General features: G+C 37.6%; 1 protein-coding gene across 3 annotated transcripts; it reads right to left on the bottom strand.

Moving 5' to 3' along the window:
• Window positions 1-168: 168 nt before the first annotated feature.
• Window positions 169-17535, bottom strand: LOC108666095. 3 transcript variants are annotated; one of them, XM_018152907.2, is made up of 14 exons: window positions 17130-17535; window positions 13609-13739; window positions 13025-13207; window positions 12387-12496; window positions 11860-11917; window positions 11421-11576; window positions 10860-11035; window positions 10468-10594; window positions 9355-10213; window positions 8696-8838; window positions 7370-8336; window positions 6068-6199; window positions 4987-5131; window positions 1570-4624 (listed from the first exon to the last, which is right to left on the bottom strand). In XM_018152907.2, exons 1-14 carry the CDS (start codon window positions 17372-17374, stop codon window positions 2549-2551), a joined length of 5508 nt encoding a protein of 1835 aa, XP_018008396.1. In that variant the 5' UTR covers window positions 17375-17535; the 3' UTR covers window positions 1570-2548. The 3 variants fall into 3 exon arrangements, with proteins under 3 accessions (XP_047735872.1, XP_018008396.1, XP_047735871.1); XM_047879915.1 differs by lacking the exons at window positions 13025-13207; window positions 13609-13739; window positions 17130-17535 and having other exon boundaries at window positions 11421-11571; window positions 12387-12449; XM_047879916.1 differs by lacking the exons at window positions 1570-4624; window positions 4987-5131; window positions 6068-6199; ... (4 more) ...; window positions 10860-11035; window positions 11421-11576 and adding an exon at window positions 169-296.
• Window positions 17536-18363: the final 828 nt, after the last annotated feature.

Here is an 18363-nt window from a genome sequence, read left to right on the forward strand (position 1 = left end):
CACCAAGAGCTGCTTGGTCATTTTTAATTCAACAGGCTCAATAAGGCCGAAGTGTTAGAACACAATGCAAGGATGTTATTATAGGTTAGTCCACACGGAAGATAATGGAGGAGTTCATGACAAATAAGCTAAGACACTACCATAAAAAGTCATGGCAGATAAGCATTACGGCTGATGAAATACAGTGAAATGGCTAGACGGAAAATGAACTCTTAAATTAGTAATTGAAATAATATAAATTTTCTGTCACTGCTGGTACTCACAGCTCAGTAAATCACTCGTGATGTCCACTCGGTCTGCTCATTACAGAAGGACCTTTAATTAGCAAAGTTATTCCAAGTTTCTTCTCTCTTCTCCCGCCAGATAATGAACCTACACTAGCCATTTCGTAATAAAATTTAAATAAAACAAGTACGAGCAATTATGTGGTGGTATCCTGTGACTAGGTCGTATAAGCTGACACGAATGAATAACAGTAAGCATCTCAAAGCGAAGAAAATAGCATATTCTTAACGTTTTGGTCAAAGATGTCCCTAGCTAGGAACCACGGTATTTATACTTGACTTGCTCGTACTTCTTTAAGGGCCATACGCAATAAAATAATGTAAATAAGGGTTACCTGTTCCACAAATAACATAGAAAGTAGCAGGTGACTAGAAGCTTAATTAAAAACCATGCCATCAATAAATGAAAATGAGCTTTACAATGGTTGTACTACCAAGATTGTCATGCAACTGACGGCTGTTACTTCCAACCCAGTTAGTGCTCTTGAAAAAAGTTACAAGAATAAATAATAATTGGACGTCATTATTTGAATGCCTGCACGTGAATAATCGAAGAATGAAACCGTCAGCAAATATAAACTGACGAGCTCGATGTTATACTTAATTGTTACTAGTTATGCAACAATGTTAAATTTTTATTACATTTTGAAACGATAGTCGTTTAGAAGCACTCAGGAAGGTAATTGCCGATTTTTCAAGGACATTTATGGGCTGAAAATATGTTTTCAGATCAAAATTCGGAAAGTCGATCAAAAGACTGAAGAACACTTTTTCGGCAGCGAATGATGAACGGGTTTCATTACTTCAACAAATGAAGTCTCAGTTTACATGGTTAAAAAATACCAGAAACTGTAGAAGGGCAAGACAACGACATGAAAGTGGTGCCAGCATTGAACTCCATATGTTATTTTAGTATTTACCATAAAAAATACGTAAAAGCATCTCGCCAAACTAATCACACGAAATAACTATTATAGCCTACTAATAACTTGTAACTACTAGATAAATAAGTAACAGAGAGCCGTCAATTGAGAATAGTTCATGTGTAGTTCGGGGCGGCCGAGTGGTTAAGAATCAAGATAAATAACCGTAATAAATATGCAAAGAAATAATGGTGGAGTGGCTGCTGTCGAATTGGCCCTGAAACATACTCAATACTCAGGGAGGAATGCGTTTTCAATGAGTGAATTTTAGAAGAAACTCGTATTTGCCTCAAATTTCCCAATAAAAAACGCTCGTGATATTCAAACTGAGTTACAATTCAGACCGGATAGATAAAACAATATTTATAAATTATACGTTTAATTACTAACTATATAGTAGTGGGTAAAGAGTTTAATCATTTGCTGCTAAAGTGATGCATGGGTCACTTTATGCACCGAAAGAAATAAGATGCGATACGAAAACTTTCAATAAAATTCTCACACAAACTTAACCTAAACTTTTTAAAATTAATTCCAGGAAGAAGAAATGGTCTTAATAACATCTCGATAGTTCTTACCTGCGCAGCAACTCATTTCCACAGTCATGAAGTGAAAAAAAAACTCGTGTCCGATTAAATAGTAAAGCAAAAAAATTTCATCATTATAAAGGATCCTATAAATTCGATAAACGAGGAGTTGTCGTTCAAAATGGCAGCAAATATTAAAATTTGACGAAATTTCATATTATACATCACAACATATACAAGCGACAAGCGTTAAAATGTAGGATTAATTTCTAAATTTTGGTAGATGCTCCGTAATTAACAACTGTAATCAAACTGATAAGATATCTGCATATATACAAGCTCACACAAAATGTGTAATTTATAAAATAAATACATGGTTTTCTAGCCGAGTATCGATCCGACGCGTCCTTTCTACGCAAACATTAAGCTCATACACAACTGTCGACCAATGCCATATAAATACAAGATTTGCATCAACTAATATTCAGATTTAGGAGCAGTCGGAGCAGAATCAGATCATGAAGTAAAAATTCCGCATTTCCTCAGAGATCGTAAACAGCTGCAGATTAATAACTGTATCTTTGAAAGACATTGATTCAAGGTTTATCAAGATGTCTACGAGAATCCAAGAAAACGGTTGTATATTTCTAGGAAATACGTTATTTCGGTAACAACATACGAGTAATGGGTGTCACATATACGCTTTCAAAAATTACATGGGAAACTCTGATGGCATGTTACAGGTCCTGCAGTTTATTCACGAGATGTAAAATTTTGGCTACAAATTTCGAACATAAACTAAAACATTGGCATGCTACTTCGATGTCTTTGAGGAGCAATGAGTTTTGCTCGTAATTTTCGTCGAACCGTTAAGATGACATACTTTGACATATGTTGTTGAACAGTTGCGGGGAATTTCCGATCTCGCAGATGCCGCACAGTCACCTAAGAGTTCTCTACGCACAGATGTCGAACATTCAAGATGACAAGCACGGGGCCCTGATTTGAAGCAATGTCGATGACACACCAACACTTTGAGCGTCCTACAAACACGATGGCATCTAAGATGACTTGTTAAACAGTTTTGTTGGTTTTCATTAGATACTGACGGCGGCGGGGTAGTAAGTCTCGATTGAGAATTATGAATTGAACATGAGGGACGACCTTCCGAGTTTGAATTTTTCGATTTATTCAGCATCTTAGTCAGAATTAGGCTGGATTCATTTAGAGGTAATGAAGCTATTGATTGCATATATGAGTTCACAATGAATGGCATGGAAACGGGAGGGTTATTATCGCTCGGCAAAGACGATGAAGTTGCACGGGAAAATTTTTGGTTTTCTGAAGTAGATGTGTTCACAATGAATGGCATAGATACGGGAAGATTTTGATCGCTTGGCATAGACGATGAAATTGTATTGGGAAAATTTTGATGTTCTGAAGTAACCGATTGACCTGATGGGTCCAAAAAAGAAGATTTATTTCTAATCGAACAAGACTCGGTCAATGCTGATTGATTATAGTTGGTTATTTGAAACGCTTCGTTTTGACTAGAATCTTTATCTTGGAGCATGTCGCACACCTCGCCTAATGTCACCCATTTAGATGGCTCAATGCGGAACAAACTCCCAAAAGTACACACTGGACCGTCCGCACGGAGCGAATCATGCTCTTCAATTGCTGCTTCCTTTCGATCTTTTTCACTATTGCGAGGATTTCCAGTCAAACTCGTTAGATTTTTCGCAAGACTCGTGCTTGTTTCTTCACTCACTGTTATCATTCGGCCTGACTCCATGTCGCAAGGACTTACAGTATGGAGCATGTGCACTTGCTCCTTCCCCTTCGCTGCACTTGCTCCTTCGCTTCCATCTGATTCGAATTTGCGATGACTTTCACTATAATTAGTTGGATTTTCAGCACGTGGCGAGTCACGCACTTCGCCTTCTGCTTCCCTTCGACTTGGTTTACAGTTGCGAAGACTCTTGATGGAACTACTTAAATTTTCCGCGAAGAGCGTGTCATGCACTTCACTTGTTGTTTCCATCCGATCTGGTTCAAAATTGCGAGGACTTTCAGTTGAACTTGTTAGATTTTCCACAAGGAGCGAGTCATGCACTTCACTTGCTGTTTCCCTCCGATCTGGTTCAAAATTGCGAGGACTTTCAGTTGAACTTGTTAGATTTTCCACAAGGAGCGAGTCATGCACTTCACTTGCCGTTTCCTTCCGATCTGGTTCAAAATTGCGAGGACTTTCCGTTGAACTTGTTAGATTTTCCACAAGGAGCGAGTCATGCACTTCACTTGCCGTTTCCTTCCGATCTGGTTCAAAATTGCAAGGACTTTTGGCAGAACTTGTTAGATTTTGTGCAGGGAGCCCTTCATTTGCTGCTTCAATTTGATCTGATTCACGATTTAAGGATTCTCTTGGGTCTGGCTCTAGACTGCCGTTATTTCTTTGTAAATCCTCAGAAGGACGAGGTCTGCTGATTTCAGTTTGTTCTCCCCTTGATGTATTCGTTGTATCGGATTTGCGTTCGGGAATTTCATAACTTTTAACAAATTCCTTTCTCAGAAGCGAAGCTTTTCTCAAGAATCTTGTCCTCAATTCTTCGACGGTTATGCCACATGATTTATTTGAGACATTTTGAGACACAGAATAGATTCCCTTTCTTGCCTCAATTATTGCACCTTTAGGAGTATCAGGAGTGTAGAGCATGTCCTTATTGAATGAATTCAATGTAATTTTACAAGCCTCGTCGAATAGGTTACGAAGGAGTATTGCTGCACCGTCGTTGTAAGCAAGTTGTTCAAGAGTATTCTTCAGTTTGCAAAGATTACGTGAGTTGCTTTTAGATGGGTCCTTAACGATCTTGCTTACTATCGAAGCAATCTGCGACCAAGGAGAAAAATGAGATGTAGTTGATTCTACGATAGCTAAACTACGAAATATTACAGCGCTCCAGCAATATACCATCAAAGTGAATGTCAAAAATGATTAGAGTAAAATTACGAAACAGAGGTTGATAAATTAGTCTTTGCTAGACGGGAAGAATAGAGCCAAGGCTAACGTTGTGTTCAGTTTGCACTTCGATTGACAGTGGCGTCAAGCATAACGTATTGCGCTTAAACCGAGCCAAACTTCTAACTTGCTCTCTCCCAATGCAGACCTATATGCTGAGCGCAGCACTTGACAACCAAAAGGGTTATTTGGTAGTTCATGGACCTTCCGGACGAGTACAGCTCACAGCTCACCATGAAAGCGAGCGCGAGCGCTGAGCGCAGTTTGGTGCAGTCTCTCCCAGTGAGCACGAGGAGCGCTACGCAGCTGCTACACACGCTCCTGTGGGGCCATGCCTTCAAGCCCACTTTGCATAAGCTTCTTTCCCACTCCAACACGCTACAAGATGAATACGGAATATAATAAAAATATGAACACACGCGTCACAATCAAAGGATCATGGTAGTTATACTACACCAAAAAATATGGAAGCCATACTCCGACTCAACATGAAGATGAAGGCGTAACTGATTAAATTTTAGCTGTAATCGCTTAGAATTTCACAAGGATTATAACAAACAATGATGTTTCATGCATCGAGCAAGCTTCATGACGAACAAACAACTGAGTTGATGGCAAACATAAAATTTCACTGCAATTGTCACAACCATACCTGCAAATAGCTAGGTTGCCTACTTAGCTATTTTCAATTGGATCTAGCGTATTTTCAACTCATCTGGCGGAACAAATGAGCTCCAGCGAATATCTACAAATGTAGCTAATGATCTTTCTCTCTGGATGTTTTCTGATGGATTTATTATAACTATGAAATTTCGTAGCAACTCTTAAAATGGAAACGAAGTAACGAGAACTGATTATTTGCTTCATCGAACTGAATATCCTCTGTCTTACTGAAACTAAGCATGGTTACAACACGTACCTACTGTATGTAACACGTATCAAACAAAACTTCTTGAGGGATACAATCGCACTGACATCGAATGAAATAACTCCGGTCTGCTGCTGAACGAATCACCATTTGGAAAGTGAAATATTTATTTGTAACTGCAAATGTCCTAACAATTGATATATTCTGTATGAAAAATAGCTCAAAATTTCGGCTCACACAACAAATTAATTAGTTGATTTCTAGCTTACGAGTGTCAGATTTCAGCTTAAAAGTAATTCAAAGAGTTGGCAACGACGCTTAGCTCTCTAAATAGAGAGAATTGAATTACAGATTTATTATCACGCCGCCACGAGGTTTACATGAGCTGGAAGCTTAAATATTAATTTTAAAAATTTTACAATAAGGCACGATTCCGTCGAACTCACTTGAAAGATTTAGGAGCTTGGTTGACGCAACATGCCGCGTACGCAACAGCTAGAGCAGACGTAACGTCTGCAGCTACGTGATCGATGAAGTCCTTGGTGTGGTAGAGGCCGTGGTAGAGTATCTTGGGAAACCTTGGGGAAAACGCCAACTACTTGAAAAAAAAATTTACAGTTGTATAGAAATCATACAAAAGCCAATCATTAAAAAGGTGACAAACCCGAAAACGATCCACCGTGTTTCATTCTAATACTTGATAAAATAAAAAATGAAAAATGGTAAATAGGATAAGCGGCTGTAGAACTTTAATGCTCTTTTTAACGAGCTAAATAAAATACGGAACACGGGTAATGATGGTCACAACTTCGGATTTAAAATTTGACACAATGGTTTTCTCAACGGTACCAATAACTAATTAGGATAATTAAAGCCATGCAGGTCATTTCTTAACTATCCAAATTCAGACTATAAAATTCCAACAGTTCATGAGAGCGTCGCTCACTCTTCTATCACTCAGTTAATTTTCCCACAATCGTGTTCAAAATTTACTACGGTTCGGTTAGTAAAAAAATGGTCATTATACTTGAACCGTTTCACCGGCAAGTTACCATGCATGCCAACTGGCAATCCCTGCAGAATGAGCTCACAACGTCTCTGTGTGCTATAAAATATGCGTTATCAAGGCTTTGCCAATCGTCACTCACCTGCTCATCGTTCCGTTCATAGCATCACCTAATGGCAAAATCTTAAATTAAAATGAGAGTCTTTCAAGAAAAGTTGTGACTTAGACACCGGAATTTCAGCTCTTTCTGCAATTTTTCGAAAAGCGGAATTAACATATCTTCCTTTCGTGACCGGATACTTGAGGATATCAATCCAAATTGAAGTTAAAAGATTCCATTCACATTTATGGGCTTAGGATTAGAATCATCTTAGAATTGATCATAATTTCTTTTACAAGCTTCAGAACGTCACAATTCTGCGTATTTCTATGTCCAACCGCAAAAAGCATTACCAAATTTTCTTTAAAATAATCATTTTCTGTTCATTCGCGGAATATCATACATAGCTGCCTTCACCTCCGTAAAAAGTGCAAATAGTTCCATTGCTCATTAACCGTAGTAATGAAAAATTAATCTCAAAATAGATGAGAATTTTGCATTTATTGAAATTTGAAATAGTAAAATTCATCTCTAGCAGTCACAATTCGCTATTTTTGCAAACCAGGAGCCATGCCAACATATCCACTTGACTCGCCTTTATTTTGTGAACCCTTGCATTGCGAGACATACACTAATACTTACTCCATGGCGAAGGGAGCGCTCCATAGCATCCAAGAGTTCCAGTCTTCCTTAGATTTTGCGCCCTCGGATGAAAAATCAGAAGCAGCGCTTCCGTCGAAGTTTGTAAAAGATTCATTAAATATTTTAACTGCCTTATATACGACTGAACAGCTACTGCTAGAAGGATTCTCGGTTGCGTATATCATGATGTTTTGAAGGAATAAATGCTGGACAACTTTAATCTTCTTGCAGTGTTCGAGGATTCTAAATTCTTCATACATAGTGCGCCAGCTTTTCATCACGCTGAATCCATTTCCGCTGACTTCAGGCACTTCTAAAATCGACACTCCCAAGAACTCTTTAATCATACCTTGGAATTGGGTTTCTTTCACCAAAAACTCCATTTTCGAGTCATCTGGGGCGATGCTGTGAAATGATTCTGATGTTAACATTCTAGCAAAAATTTTAAAGGGTTTCTGAAGGTCAGATTTGAGATACACGCCGTGAAAAGCTAACAAAGTTAAAGCTGTACGACGAGTATATCGTGGAGCTTTATCGAGCAAATTCATCATGGCAGGAGTTATGATCATGTTTTTGTTGCTCAAATGGGCTGTTAATGCGAATGTTGCAGTTTTCCGGGCTGTTGTCTTCGAAGTTGCCAAGCCATTTTTGGTATACTTATATGACGAACCTAACGACAGGCCGCTGCTCTGGTTTGATAGGTCAAGCAAGAAACGCATATGCCTCGTTTCCAAAGTAGCAAACTCTGGGCATGATGCAAGACTAATCTGGTTAGCTTGATTAGCGTTGCAGATGCTGAGCATCCAGGCTATGATCGCTGCGATTGCATCGAGACTACCCAACTCCGGAGGATTTCCTGGAGAAGCATGCCCGAGACAGTGTTGTAGCCATTCGCCGAAGTCGGTCAATCTGGTACCGTATATATGCGAGCCCCATACCACGAGCTGCTGATTTTCCTTGTGGTAATCTGTGGTGAGAAAAAATATAAATAATTATTGCCTCAAATGACAGCCAAATTACAAACCAAGCTAGTTACTAAGGTTGCAACGTAAGAGACCAGCACAACCTGCCTCGGCACTCGGCAGTACAACTACCGCAACGGCACCATTCTACAAAATAAACAATTGGAGTAAATGGGAAGTACATACAATTTGAGTTATATGGAAACAAGAGCTATGTACCCGATTCATGAATTGGTCATTTAATTATGTTAAAACTTCAATAACTTGGTGGTGCACAAGGCGACTCTAACCTAAAATCCTTAATATTCTCCCGATATTTTTCTATAAACGCAATCGATTATAAACTTCAACCATAACAACTTACTGCCCATATGACTGTTTACGATGGTTTTCATGATTCTCTTCGATTGATTGTCAAATTGGACGAGTTCGTCAATAGAATATGTCATCTTGTGATGCACGGTATCTAGTATCATAACTGAGAAGTGAAGTTGCCCGAGCCAGCTTCTGCAAGGAGTAAACGCATACAAAGGTGACACTAGCTTTAAATAAATCAGGGGGGGGAGGGGGGAAGGCGTTATATAAATTACGTATGAGGATGTCAGAAAGTTGAACCTTGTAGAACCTTTATTTCAATCAAATGAGGAATGGCCTGTAATAACTAATAACTGTCCGACATTCGTCAAAAAAGGCAATATTTCTCTGTAGCAATGTAAATTTATCCATCACGCTATTTGATACCGATGAAAAATAATTCCCATGCTGAACCAAAATGATACAATAATATAATAACTAGAAGAAGTATCTTCTTTTGTATCCAACAAAATTTGGCGTTTCATGCCAAAGTTCTGTATGAATCAGAAAATTATCTCTTTGTTAGATGATTTGAGTATTTTACTTTCAAATCAACAAATTTTAAATAACAAAAATGTTGTTCGTAAAATTTACTCAATTCTAATGAAGCTACAATAGCAGAGAGCGTAAAACGCTGTTCCACATATAATACAAATTTTATTTGTTTACCTTTCACCGAGAATCGAAGAACAGAGTTCATTTTCTTTAAATATGCACATCAAGAGTACAAATGCTTCATTCTTCTTCGGATCTATTTGTTTAGCTTGAACGAGAAGCTCCCTCGCCAGACAAACTGAGAACAAGTCCTTGCTGGTCGCAAATATTTCCTTCAGCTGTGGTATGTATGATTTAGAAAGTACACTTACTTTGTCGACGATTGAATAAAATTTTTGTTTGGCATGAAAGCGTAGCAAATGATTGAAGAGCGCAAGAAGGGCAGTAGTCTTAGAACGGTTTGTGATAGGATAAAATTCGTTTAGGACCTGAAGCATAAACTGGCAAGGTACCTCAAACATCTCCCCAAAATTGTATGTGCTGATTGGTAAATTTTTTTTATCTGAATGTTGGTAGTGATACATTTGAACACTTGCGTCTTCGATAATGTCGAACATACGATCCAATGTTGTAAAATTTTTCAAGTCTGCTAACAATCGATCAGCCAAAGCCTTAGGTTCGACCGTATTCATCTTCTTGAAAAATTTCTGCAAACTAAACATTCTGGTTTTCATTCTTTTGAAATGACATTCGAAGAGTCTCATCATGTCTTCTTTATGAGACGCTTTCATTCGTTTTGCATTTCCCATAGAAGAAGGCTTCAATTCCATTTGACGAGAACCGTTCTCAAATGATTCAGCAAGGACTCTGTAGCGGTGAATAATTCCCTCTTTGGGTACAGCAGAACATTTTTTCCATTCTAATAAAATGTTCATAACATCCTTAATAAAATCCATACAAGAATGCCATTTTTCAAAAGCCATTTCACCGTTTTGAATTGGTGAAGAGGCCATATTTGTCAAGAATTCAAGTTCTGAAAGTGACGAAGAAATAGTTGCGGTCAGACTTAGAATACATTTTTTTTAAATAATTCGTATAAAACTTTTGGAGCCGTCAAGGAGCAATTTTTGGGACACAATGTGTCATTGATAATTAGCATATTAATCAAGTTATACTATCAACAAATTGAACATCTGCCATCGCAAGTGATGTACACAAATTGAGGGAACACAAAGGTCAGTGTAACTTATTCAATGCAACTATACTAAGAAAATACGTGCTACGTACCAGAGATCATATAAAAAATTAGCTCTATACACGCTTCGATATCACGATCCTGGAGAGCATGGGAGACTTTCGCTTTCAGTTGGTCTGGCGTTATTCTCTTCTGATTAATCCAATCCCCTATGGTACCCTGTTGATTGATAAAGACAATTCAATACAACATCCTGTGCCAATATTTTATTCGTTTAAACGTCTGAAAAAAATTACCATAGATTGAATATCTCGTATACTAATACTGTGAAAACCAATAGTGATATCCAAGAAATGAGTTGAACAGCAATGCCTTTCTCATATAATTAATAACTTTTTAATTTGACGACCGTTTTTCCACCGGTCTGTAGAGGATTGAAAACAATCTCGAAAATTTTTCGAAAATCGATTCTGTGGTCGCTCACCTTAGTTTCAATCCGGCACAAAATGCGCCCGTTGAAAAGGAAATAATTGTCACGATTCCCATTGGCTGGGCTATCCACAATTTTTTGCTCAAATTGAATATTCTGAGTGTTGGGCAAATTTAAATCACATTCTGTTACTTTACACGGCTTCAGCAAAACCGATTTGATTATCTGACCTGTTGTAGAAAATAAAAAGAGTTAGTTGCTAGTTAACAAATAATTAGTATTAGTTATTTGTCGAGTAAAAAAAGGGTCAACATAACATTCTAAAAAGGTCAACATAACATTCTAAAAAGGTCAACATAAAATCCTAAAAAGGGTCAACATAACATTCTAAAAAGGACCAACATAACAATAATTTACATCTAGGAACCAATGCTAATGCAAGTTTTTTCACTTCCTGTCAAGTAGTTTAAAAGCAATCGTCACAAATTGGTCTCGAATCAAGGGGCTAAATATTCTAATCGATACACGGTAAGCATCATACGGTATTGACATACTTCAATTCGATCTAATATTGATTCGAAAACTAGTATGGATGCATTTGTCTGAGGTACTTACGTTCAGGTTTAGCCGGGTGAGCAACCTGAAGAATTAGTTTCTGGTTTCGAGAAACTGATGCTGCGATTCTTCGCCCGGTTGGCGATTTAGGATTTAAAGGCACCTTACCGAAAGCAACTGGGTATATGACTGACGCCACCAATGGATTCGTCTGATCTATATGATAGGAAAATAGATTAACTGTTTCCTGTAGGTATCACGAACCACCAAATAGATTTCACGCGACGTCAATATTCCCATGTTACTGGCCCAAAGGGTGCATGCATGATAGAATTTATTCCAAAATCGGCAATCACGCAATGAATAAGACAAAGTAAATGAATGCTTGACATTAAAATTTACAAGCTAACCTCCGCGAGGATTCAGTTCACTGGTTGCATGCTTCGAGTATCAGATATAGAGGTGGACAATATAAAAATATCGAATTAGATAGTCTCACCTGATCTTTCATAATCTGTTACGAACGGAATTCTGGTAACAAGGAGCATCGAATCGGCCTGTAGTAGACACACAAATGAGATCATATTAAAATAAGTGAAAATCATTTAGTTCAGCGACAATATGTATCCAATGCTAACTGGTTGAGTACAGATTAAAGCCTAAAATTTCTTCAGCCATAACAGAAAGTGTAGCTGGAATTAGAGCAGGTTGTTTCATGAGGTTTGGATGAGGAAATTTTCGTGCACATTAGATGTGGGAACACTAATATTTGTAGTTACAAGTGACCGAATTCAACGGCGAAAAGATACATTCCCAAACAATGTAGAGCAATCAATTTAATTCTACTAAGAATTATAGTTATAACAAACAAGCCTTGGGAACCTTTGTGTGGCAAAGGTAAAGGAACTTTGTGGGAAATCGACGACATATAAAGAATCAATGAACATGTACAAAAACTACAAATTTAAAAAAATAAACTAAACCAGAAATTGTTGCCAACGCAAAAAAAAATCGTATGATACTCACCAATATAAATAATTCTCGTCCGATAAGCTTCACCGGTGTAAATGGAGACGATTTATCATCACACCTAACGCTGAGCTTTACTTCTATCTCCAGTAAATCGTCGAGCAGATCTGATTGAAAATTTAGTGAAGAAAATATGAAAGGAATGAAGTGAGCTATTACAGAATATCCAACGAAAAAAATCGACGCACTATATGGATATTAACCCATTAAATTTTTTAAACGTACATTAAAAACGAAAACGTTTTTGGTGGAGTGGTGAAATATTAGATGAGATTTTTCATTACTTATTTGACATATATTAATATTGAAATAACTTTCCAAACAAACTTAAAGACATTAATTAGAAACGTTTTTGTAGGCAAATATTTTTCACTTTATTCTTTCCAAGTATGAACGTTCAGTTCTTATGCTAAGACGAACGAAATTCGAATCTTTGACTAAGGAAAATACATGTGAAGAAACATTGATGTAAATAAACTTAATGATACTTCGTTTATTGCTCAATAAATCCATTATTATAATTTGATATTCATAATTCTGATGGCTTTCATGGATCAATCAATATTTGAAGCTTACATGTTCAATAAAATTAAGTGTTCGTAGTCAAGTCAGTTACAAAAGTAGCGGAAGGATACAGATCTCTATTCCTCCTTCGAATGTTATAAGAAGATGTTCGGAGTCCAAGAAATCTACAAAGGCTATTTCTTCGGAGAACTTTCGTTCCGCCACTTCACGGTCTTTGACTCGGAAGATGGAGTTCTTGGAGCTAACGATGAGAGTGTCGTTGAAGTAAAGCCAGGTGGAGACATCGGGAACTTCTACGTAATGGAGAACAACTAAATAAAGGAGTTAAACTTAATTTCAGTTAGGTTCTATAACTCTCAGTAGAAACATTTATACAGAGTCATTTTGAGAATACATTGTAGCTAAAAAAATCCAATATACCTTAAAAATCTATCTAATCCCAATTTTATCGTAGCGAAATTAGGAAATTAGAAATCGAAATAAGTGAACCAGGAACAATTCACTGTTAGTAAATAACTTGACTAACATTTCAAACGAACGTGGATAGATCGAATAATAAACCCAGTCGAAATTAACTGATAATTGCGAAAAAATACAATCTGTATGACCCTGGTAAATATATGCAACGAACACCTATTTCTTGGGAGACCTCGAGATAATACATATATAAGAATAAGATGCGAGTCAAACTCACTTATTTCGTCGATGCTAAAGTCTATTCCGCCGTTACCGTTGACGTCCAAATTCTTGAAAGTATGACAAGCTTCGTTCGGGTTGATCTTCTTAACCATGCATCGACCTGCATTGTTCCGGTCGACCACGAAACTACAAACAAAAATATTGCAAATAATTCGTTGTTTCGTCTTTGTTTCAATTGTATTATTATTCTAGTGCGATCAGCGATTGAAATTAATAGCTTATGTTGATACAGGCTGAGAATATTCATAGAGTTATTAGAAACAAAATATGGAATATCGTTGGTTCCTTCTTTAATTTGTATCTAGGCGCAAGTACCCCTGTTTTTGTCAACTAATTATGAATATGAAGTTTAATCCATCACTCAATTTTTAAGCTCAAATATCTTCCCATCATCGAGTTCTAGCCTTTTGATTCTCACTGTTTTGTTTTCAATTTCTTTAGATACATTGTATAGAACCTTGCTATTACACGAAGAATAGCCACGAATGTTCTTGTCTCATGTTGAATATTTTTATTTCAGGCTAATTTATCTAATTTTCGAACGCATTACTCTGAACAAGTAAGATTTATATAATCGAATTGCAGGTTAGAACTACCTACACGTTTCTCTATTAGTATTTTAATTGCAGAACGATTGATAGGTACTGGGCAGCTTCTTTTATCGAAACCTTAGTAATCTTTCAATTCCATTGAGTGAATAATTGATCGAATAAACCGTTGACCGAGAGAGATAATCATGAGGATTAAATAATCACGTTATCACAAATCATCTCGCCATGGTCACCACAAGTGCCGTCCGGTCACCCCAAGCGCCACCAGTCGCTTTTACTCTGCATAATTCCTACGGGCCTTGAAGAATGAAATTTTGATTGACATAATTACAAAATCACCAAAACAGGAGGAAGCTCATATTGAAGCCCCAAAATTACTCCGATATCAGTCTCAAAGTTCTAACGAATCCAGAAGTTGGAAGGTTGATAACTGGAGTCCTATACTTAATGATGAGGGCCTCGATCAGCTAATGCGAGTCGAATGGCGTCGCGCATCGCATGACGACGCTGATGCAGTTTGCCAACACAGGCAACACTGTGCCATTGATTCGCAAAAGCTGAGGCCTTCCTCATTAACGATAGGATTCTAGTTATCAACCTTCAAACTACTGGATTTGTAAGAACTTTGTGACGGATATCAGAGTAATTTGCAGGCTTTCATTCTTGAGCATCTTGAATTTTTGCAAGCTTTATCCAATTCTCATTTTAATCAGTATCCTACAGACATAATTCTGTTATGTACAAAATGACGCAAAAAAAGGAGGATGTAATTCTCTGATATTCAATGAAACCTACTATAAGGAAAAAACCCTCTAGCCTCCAAAATTTCTCCACCCTCCAAAATACCTCCACCCTCCACAATTCCTCCACCCTCCACAATTACTCCACCCTCTACAATTCATCCACCCTCCACAATTCATCCACCCTCCACAATTCCTCCACCCTCCACAATTCCTCCACCCTCCACAATTCATCCACCCTCCACAATTCACTCCACCCTCTACAATTCATCCACCCTCCACAATTCCTCCACCCTCCACAATTCCTCCACCCTCCACAATTCATCCACCCTCCACAATTCATCCACCCTCCACAATTCCTCCACCCTCCACAATTCCTCCATCATCAGTCCGTTCTACATCATCCCGTTATACCTAATCACGTTCATATCTATGAAAAGCGCAGGTAACACCTTTTGTGAATACATTTATACAAGTTGTGAATTGATATCGTTTTTATTCGACATGAGCTACTTTAAACGGGTAGCTATCAGTATCACAGAGCATTGAATAAGTTCGGTGGGTGTCTCTTCAAATTCTAAAGATGATCAATACTATTTTGGAAAGAAGACGAAGTTTTGAAACTCTGATACCACTATGAAAATTAACCACTAAAATCATATATCCGGTTTAGTTAAGTGAGTGAACAATCTACAAGATTGCAGTATGTGAATTGCTAGTGTGTAATCATGAATATTTACGACAATCAACTCATGACAGAAAGAAATCATTTCCTTCAGGGTTAAGGCTGAGCTTGGTGGGGTTTTACCAGATCAAATAAACCCGATTATCACCTCTGATAAAAATGCGCAAAATTTGATAATCCTACCTACTCGAATCCCGGTATTATTGCAGATTAACTACATCCAAAAAAAGGGTGTTTTTTTTTTAATTATATGTTTTTTGGGGTGTAGATTACGAATCTGAAATCCATTTTTGGCGGTCGGCATCGGAAAACCGATTTTTTGCAATAATACCGATCACACGTAGCGCACGACATCTTGAATGAAACTTACCCGTTGCACTGCAACGGGTAAAGAAGACGAAAATGTTACCCGTTGCACTGCAACGGGTAACATTTTCGTCTTCTTTGTCCATAAATCTGGAGATACATTGCCACATCGAGAGATCACAACCTAACGCCAACTCGCAGGTTGGGTTGGTTCGCCCAGGTTCCTTTTAGATCAAAATGCTATCTAAAAAAAGGAACTTGGCTGACTTAACCCAACCTAAGAGCTTTTTGTAAAATTTCGATGAACAATCCGACCCTTTATATAAAGGTGAGTGGGTAACGTAAGTTACGTAACCCCCATGTTAGTAAATAAAGGTGAGTGGGTAACGTAAGTTACGTAACCCCCATGTTAGTAAATAAAGGTGAGTGGGTAACGTAAGTTACGTAACCCCCATGTTAGTAAGTCGCGAAAAAAATCGGTTTTCCGATGCCGACCGCCAAAAATGGATTTCAGATTCGTAATCTACACCCCAAAAAACATATAATTAAAAAAAAAACACTTTTTTTTTGGATGTAGTTAATCTGCAATAATACCCGAATCCCTTTGAAATTGAGCCATTGACTGAGTTCGAAATTAGGAGACACGAAAAAAAAAACCGAGACGAATTTGGTAAAACATGGATGTAATATTATGTGCCTTGCGGACACTTGTCAATAAACGACGCATGTAAATACCAAATATCCACTAATCTCCAAAAGGTGGATGTGAAATTATTTTCCACATAGACAAACTAGTCAATTTAAGATTGATGTTACGCAAAATCGGTACCAGATTTATTGCCGCTCCAGTCGTTATTTAATAGCGTTCCAGTTTCCAGTCACCCACCTTTAATAAAAACGATCTATTTAAAATATTCTATCAAAATCCATACAGATTTGGAGCTAATATAAGTTGAGGGAACTCTAAAAACCCTAGTTCAGACCAGAATTATATGGTTTTTATCGATGAGCGCCGAGTTATCTGCAGTATCGGCTAGGCTAAGTCAGTAAGTGGCGACTCTGTCACTGACGATAGTCAATAATAAATGAACATAACATTGCTTGCCATAAAGACACTAGTAACACTTTGAACACGAGTTTAGAATGTTCCCACGTGCAAAAATGGCAAAGTACACACAATCTTATAAAAAAATTATGTATAAGTCACCCTTTCAGATTTTGAACAGCAACTTACCAGATCACATTTGGCTCGTACTTGACGACCTTGAACTCTTTATTTCTCATGAGCAAGAAGACCCGTAGCAAGAAATCTTCCAAATAATAAAGAATGCCAGCTTCTTCGTCAAAATATACTTGTGACGGTCTCCCTTTATCTCCAATGTTTTTTTCTCCGATATCATAAACAAGGTGCAAGAAGAAGTATGTATCGATTCCCCCAGGTAAAACCAGTGCCGAGTCACCGAATTCGTCAACTGCCATGTTTAAATAATTGACCAATCTCAGGATCTCAAACTTTACGGAAGATTATCGCACGTGCGCTGCACGCGCGATAATAAGATAATAGCTATAAAATGTTATACAAATGAGATTCAAACTTGTCAACTTCTAAAAATCATTCGCGCCAATTACATCTCGCACCATCACAGGCGACACGTAAGAAATGAACAGTCGTCTGCTTGTTTCAAGGTTCCAAATTATGCTCTAGTTCTTTGTATGACTACACATTAAGAATTTCGATTTCATTCCAATTTATGTTTCATTTTATTTCCTGAACGAATGGGAGATCTATTATTAAATGCATGTACATCACGTGTGTATATAAATTAACAATTTACCTCATTTAATAAGTTCGGTGGGTGTCTCTTCAAATTCGAATTATGATCAATACTTTTTTGGAAAGAAGAATACGAAGTTTAGAAACTCTGAAAGCACGATGACAATTAACCACTAAAATCATATATCCGGTTCAGTTAAATGCGTGAACAATCTGCAAGATTCTATATGCGAACTGCTAGTATGTAATCATTAATGTGTAGGATAATCAACTCATGACCGAAAAAAATAATTTCCTGCTAGGTTTTAAGGCTGTGCTCGATTAGACTCAATTGATCTTCCATGTTACTCAACAATAAATTATTTGTCCGTTGTAAGGTCTGCGCTCATAAAGCTTATATAGTGCAGCCATTATTGTATGTCTTGGGCTTGTTTTGTTCGTTGCTTCTATAAACGATATGCCTGAAGTAGTGTCAAGCGCCGCGTGCTCTGGTCTGTGCATGCCGATGACAAAATAGCTCGTAATACAGTTAAGGATGCGTCAAATAAAGCGCAATTGGAAGACGATTTTGATAGTTTAGTTAACTGGGCTGATCCGTGGCAGCTGCGTTCTAAGTATAAGTGTAAAATTCTTCACCTTGGGAAGAACAATGAACAGCAAGATGACAGTGTGTAATGACATAGGTGCAGCGAGA

This window comes from Hyalella azteca, unplaced genomic scaffold (assembly GCF_000764305.2).
Source record: "Hyalella azteca isolate HAZT.00-mixed unplaced genomic scaffold, Hazt_2.0.2 contig4192, whole genome shotgun sequence".
In the NCBI taxonomy this organism is placed as follows: Eukaryota; Metazoa; Arthropoda; class Malacostraca; order Amphipoda; family Hyalellidae; genus Hyalella; species Hyalella azteca.